The sequence below is a fragment of the Silene latifolia genome, chromosome 1 (genome assembly GCF_048544455.1).
Source record: "Silene latifolia isolate original U9 population chromosome 1, ASM4854445v1, whole genome shotgun sequence".
Classification (NCBI taxonomy): Eukaryota; Viridiplantae; Streptophyta; class Magnoliopsida; order Caryophyllales; family Caryophyllaceae; genus Silene; species Silene latifolia.
In genome coordinates, this window is record NC_133526.1 from 35736518 (window position 1) to 35742199 (window position 5682).

The 5682-nt window shown below is 38.7% G+C and overlaps 2 protein-coding genes across 2 annotated transcripts; one reads left to right on the forward strand and one right to left on the reverse strand.

The window, feature by feature from the left end:
• Positions 1-837: 837 nt before the first annotated feature.
• LOC141643982 (uncharacterized) lies at positions 838-1344 on the reverse strand. Its single transcript, XM_074453396.1, has one exon. The coding sequence runs from the start codon at positions 1342-1344 to the stop codon at positions 838-840; it is 507 nt and encodes a 168-aa protein (XP_074309497.1).
• Positions 1345-2198: 854 nt separating this feature from the next.
• Positions 2199-5465, forward strand: LOC141643988 (uncharacterized). The gene is made up of 6 exons (XM_074453407.1): positions 2199-2499; positions 2840-3027; positions 3079-3475; positions 3612-3907; positions 4300-4587; positions 4926-5465. Exons 1-6 carry the CDS (start codon positions 2199-2201, stop codon positions 5463-5465), a joined length of 2010 nt encoding a protein of 669 aa, XP_074309508.1.
• Positions 5466-5682: the final 217 nt, after the last annotated feature.

The window sequence follows — 5682 nt, forward strand, 5'->3', positions numbered from 1 at the left end:
ATCCGATATAATTTGAAATTGAATTGGAGAAGTGTCATTTTATGGTACAAAAGGGTGTAGTTCTAGGACATGTAATTTCTAAGGAGGGGATCCAAGTGGACAAAGCAAAAGTAGAGGTGATTGAGAAACTTGCCCCACCCACAAATGTCAAGGGCGTGAGGAGTTTTTTAGGCCATGCGGGGTTCTATCGACGTTTCATCAAAATTTTTGCAAAAATCGCTAAACCCCTCACCTCACTTTTGGCTAAGGACACTCCCTTTGTATTTGATAATTCTTGTATTGAAAGTTTTTGTAGGCTTAAGCAAGCCTTGGTGTCGGCTCCGATAGTGCAACAACCTAATTAGGACCTCCCTTTTAAACTAATGTGTGATGCAAGTGATTTTGCATTAGGGGCGGTCTTGGGCTAAAGACATGATAAGAAGCTCCATGTGATAGCATACAAAAGCAAAACCCTAGACAATGCTCAATGAAACTACACCACCACGGAGAAAGAAATGTTGGCGGTGGTGTATGCTTTTGAGAAGTTCTGCCCTGACCTCATATGTTCCAAAGTCATTGTCTACATGGATCGCACCGCCATCAAGCAACTTATGGTCAAGAAGGATGCTAAGCCAAGGATGATTCGTTGGGTATTGTTGTTACAAGAGTTCGATGTCACAATCAAGGATAACCGGGGTCCGAGAATCTTGTTGCGGATCATTTATCAAGATTGATGACTAGAGAATCCCGAGGGGATGATGATGATGGAATCTCCATTGATGAGTGGTTGCCCGATGACTCTATCTTAGCTATCACGCACTTCGACCCTTGGTATGCGGATATAGCTAACTACTTGAGCTATAACTTTATCCCGAAAGGTGGGTCTCTGATAATAGGCCTCCACACTTGAGTGGTTTTCCTCACAACAGGGGTAACTGGTGCAGGTGTTGGTTTCTTACACATATTTTTGGTATGACCAATACCTTTACAAAGGTCACAGATATCTAGTCTCCATTCATACTCCACCAACACACTGATTTCAGTCCCTTTTTCATTCTTAAAAAAGATTTTGTCTGGTAGATCCTGACCCACCTGAACTTCCACCATAAGGCGAGCATAACCCAGACGAGTTTTATCCTTGGTAGGGCCATCAATACGCATAAATTTCCCAAATAAACCCCCAAACTTAGCCAGACACTTTTCACCCCTGAATTTCAACCCCAGACCACATAGGCGTATCCAGATAGGAACATTTTTAAATTTTTCTTTGGCCAAGGAAGCATTTTCAGTCCACGGCTTTACTACCAACGGTTTGTTGTTAAACATGGAGAAACCTTGTTTCAGCACAAGATTCTTACACTCCATGGTAGGAAAGCGCACAATAAAGACCCCATTAGGAAGAAATGAGATCTTATCATACGTATATTTACCCCATAGACGTTGAATAAAACCTGACAGAAGTGACCATGAGAGGGTTCCCTCCTAACACATAACATATGACCACAATAGACCAATACTCAAGCTCAGGTTGAACATCTTCAAGAGTAACTTGTAAAAGAGGACTAGGAGAAGGAGAGGGGGAACTTACTGCAGAACGAGAACGTTTCCTACCAGTGACCTGGGTCCATTCCCCTTCTTCAACAGCATCCACCTTCTAAGACTCATCAGGATTTTCAATTGTCTCTTCTTCCTCTTCAGCAACAACGTTCTCCTTATCAGACGTAACATGACTAGTAGCACTATCCACAATTCCATCCAAATCAATAGAGGGGATTTCCATCATATCATTGACGGATTTGGTACTCTTCGTATCGGAGGATTGTGGCACAACTTTCACAGCAGATTGAGAGGGATCCATGGAATCGTCTAAATTGATACTAGAAAGATTACTAAAAGAGAGACGAAGCTTTGCTTTTGATCGAATTTTTTGTTTAATTTGGGGAAGTCGTGATTTAGGTTTAGATTTCCTAGCCATATTGCAGAGAAATCCTAATTAAACTAGAGAGAAGTCAGAGATTTCTCTCACTAACTTTCCCATTTTTTTGGTGGTCCTACTTTTCACAATTCTAGTGCCATAATAACTACAAGTCCTATTATTCAACTGGTACGTCAAGAACATCAATCTCCTAGGGTTCTTGATGTTTCTTATGCTGATGTGGTGTCACCCAAGGGTAGTCCAGAAAAGAATGGTGGTCTAGTTGTTTCACCTTTTATCAATAATGGATAATATTGGTTGCTGGAGTGTACGAGGTATTAATAAACCTAATAAACAAGCTGATGTGAAATGGTTTTTGCATCAGAATAAAGTAGGTCTTTTTGTTTTAGTGGAAACTAAGATTAAGACTCAAGATTTTACTAGTGTCCTTAATAATTTGGGTTCTTCTTGGTCTGGTATGAATAATAATCTGCATCATCCTAAAGAAAGAGTTTTGATCATCTGGGATCCTCAGGTTTTCAACATTTCTTTCTTAGTTTCTTCAGCTCAACAAATTACTGTGAAAGTTACAGAAAATTCTACTGGTGATCTCTTTTTTATTTACTACTTTTTATGGATTCAATGATGAGGATGGTAGGAAAGGTCTTTGGGAGGAGTTGAGACTGATTAAGGGTACAAATTCTCTTCCTTGGTGTATCTGTGGAGACTTTAACTCTCTGTTAAATTATAATGAAAGGATAGGTAGGACTGTTCTCTGGAGTTAAATTTCTGACTTCAGACAATGTGTAGACTAGTGTGATGTTGTGGATATTAATGCCCAGGGCTCCTTCTTCACTTGGAACAATAAACAAGACCCTGCCACTAGAGTATTCTCACGTATTGATAGATGCCTTGTCAACAATGAATGGATGGTTTTATATCCAGATAGCTACTCTTATTTTATGAATGAGGATCTATTTGATCACTCTTCCATGATCTGTTATAGAAGGAAGGCCCCTCAACTCAGGAAAACATCTTTCAGATACTTCAATATGTGGGGAAAGGATTCTAATTTTCAGAATATTATTAGATCAGTTTGGGATAAAGGTGTTGCTGGTATCCCTATGTTTCAGGTGGTCCAGAAATTATAAAAGCTGAAATATTCTTTGAAGAACTTGAACAAGAACAAGTACTCTGATATTGAGAAATCTACTGAGGTGGCTAGACAACAACTTGATCACATTCAGACTCTTATGCACAATCATGCAGAAGACTTGTCCCTTCTTCAACCAGAAAAGGAGGCTGCTAAGTTTTATTCTGAACTTCATACTGCTAGGTTTAGCTTCCTCCAAGAAAAAGCAAAGACTGACTGGCTTAGAGAAGGGGATGCAAACACTGCCTTCTATCATAGGAATATTAAAGCTAGGATTACTCAGAATAAGGTTCTGCAGATTAAGGATATGAATGGTATTACTCATTTTGATCCTTCTTCCATTGAGAAAGCTTTCCTTGATTATTATATCTCGTTATTGGGGACTAACAAACCTGTTCAGAAGGTCCATTATCCTACTGTGAGGACAGGTAAGCTCATTACTGACTAGCATATTTCCCTTTTACTCAATCCTGTTAGTCCTGAGGAGGTGAGAGACTGTTTTTTCTCTATTCCCCCCCAACAAATCTCCTGGCCTTGATGGCTATTCTAGCCAATTTTTTAAAGACTCATGGGATATCATTGGGGTGGATGTTAGCACTGCTGTTTGTAATTTCTTTCAAAATGGTAAGCTTCTCAAACAGCTTAATGCCATAAATATAACCCTCATACCAAAAACTTCTAACCCTACTTATGTCATGGAGTTTAGACCTATTGCCTGCTGTAACACTATTTACAAGTGTATAACTAAAATCCTTTATGCTAGACTTGGGGATGTCCTTCCTGATTTAATCTGCCCTAATCAAAGGGGGTTCATTAAAGGAAGGAATATTATTGAAAACGTGCTTATTTGTCAAGATCTTGTTAGACAATACAATAGAAAATATTCCTCCCCTCGTTGTCTTATCAAAATTGATTTAAGGAAAGCTTATGATAGTGTGGAGTGGGATTTATTATCTAGTATGCTTCATGGCCTTAATTTTCCTACTCAATTCATTGCCTTAATTATGGAATGTGTCACCTCCCCTTCATACTCTCTTTCTTTAAATGGCAATACTTTTGGCTTCTTCAAAGGCAGTAGAGGTTAGACAGGGTGATACATTATCCCCTCTTCTTTTTACTCTTTGTATGGATTACTTGTCTCGTATTTTAAATGTGATTGGACAACAACCCACTTTCAATTTCCATCCAATGTGTAAGCCTTTGAAATTGAACCATCTTCTTTTTGCTGATGATTTACTGATGTTTTCCAAAGGATATGTGGCTGTTGAGGGCTTTTGCCACATTTTCTAAGGCTTCTGGGTTGACTCTTAATAATGATAAGTCTGATATTTATTTTAGTGGAGTGCCTCACAATTTTATTGATGAGATTCTTCTAGTCTCTAGATTTAAGAGGGGTCCTCTTCCTTTCAAGTATCTGGGTATTCCTATTTCTTCTAAAAAAATGACAAAGAATGATGGTATGAAGCTGATTGACAAAATTACTTCAAAGATTAGAGCTTGGGGGGCAAGACATTTATCTTACTCTGGTAGGCTGACTTTGGTCAGCTCTGTTTTAACTAATATGCACTCTTACTGGGCCTCAGTCTTCCTTATTCCTAATGGTATTATCAACAAGGTGGATGCTCTCTGTCGTAATTTTCTTTGGGGTGGGAAAGACACTTATCTGAAAAACCCCAATGTGAAATAGGACACCTGCTGAACCCCTAAAGAGGAAGGAGGACTTAATATTAAAGCTTCTAAGATTTGTAATAAGGCTCTATTAGGAAAATGCATTTGGTGGATAGCCTCTAAAAAGGACCATTTATGGGTCAAATGGGTTAATCACGTTTATATGAAAGGCATAGATTGGACATGCTATGATCCTCCCCCAGATTGCAGCTGGTCCTGGAAGAAAATTGCCCATACTATGAAATTTTTGCTCCTGGAGATATGGCTGGTAAATGGCTAGGTGATGATAAAGGTTACAAAGTGAAAGATGGCTATTCCTGGCTCAGACCTTCTTTGGCTACTGTCCCCTGGAGATATGTTTGCTGGAATGACCTCAACATTCCTAAAACTTCTTTCATCTATTGGGCTACTATGCACAAACGGCTCTTGACCAAGGATAGACTGATTAGGATGGGTATACAGGTTGACCCTACTTGTTTTCTTTGTGGAATGGTAGTTGAATCTCATGATCACCTTTTCTTTGACTGTTGCTATAGCAAGAAGTGTGTTCTCAGTCTTCAGCAATCCCTGAAAATATCTTTTCCTATCTCTGATTTGGCTGGTTGGTTTAAGCGTGGAAATGGTAGGAGTAAGTTGCAAAGGAAAATCACATGTGCTCTGTCTGTTGGATTAGTTTATGCTATCTGGAATGCAAGGAACAAAGCTCGAGTTGATCTGTTTGTTCTGTACCCTGGAGTGTTTGTCAAGTGAGTATTGAAGGATGTTATTAATAGATTTTGGGCTTGTAATACTGGTAGAATTTTTAAACGTGATTTAGAATGGTTAGCTTACCTTGCTATGTAATTGTATATCTTTGTATAGGCTAGTCCATTCTTTATCATGACATGTATTCTTTGTAGTTGTTGAGCTGTAACTGACATTTTTTACCCTTTTTAATATATTTACCTTTTACCAAAAATAAAAAAAA

What these genes read in the sequence shown, in the direction of transcription:
- LOC141643982 (XM_074453396.1), bottom strand. Translation starts at nt 1,344, where the DNA reads ATGGAGTGTAAGAATCTTGTGCTGAAACAAGGTTTCTCCATGTTTAAC.
- LOC141643988 (XM_074453407.1), top strand. Translation starts at nt 2,199, where the DNA reads ATGGATAATATTGGTTGCTGGAGTGTACGAGGTATTAATAAACCTAAT. An exon ending in AGTTACAGAAAATTCTACTG is followed by an intron (nt 2,500 to 2,839) that starts GTGATCTCTTTT and finishes TTTTATATCCAG; the next exon opens with ATAGCTACTCTTATTTTATG. An exon ending in ACTCTGGTAGGCTGACTTTG is followed by an intron (nt 4,588 to 4,925) that starts GTCAGCTCTGTT and finishes CCCAGATTGCAG; the next exon opens with CTGGTCCTGGAAGAAAATTG.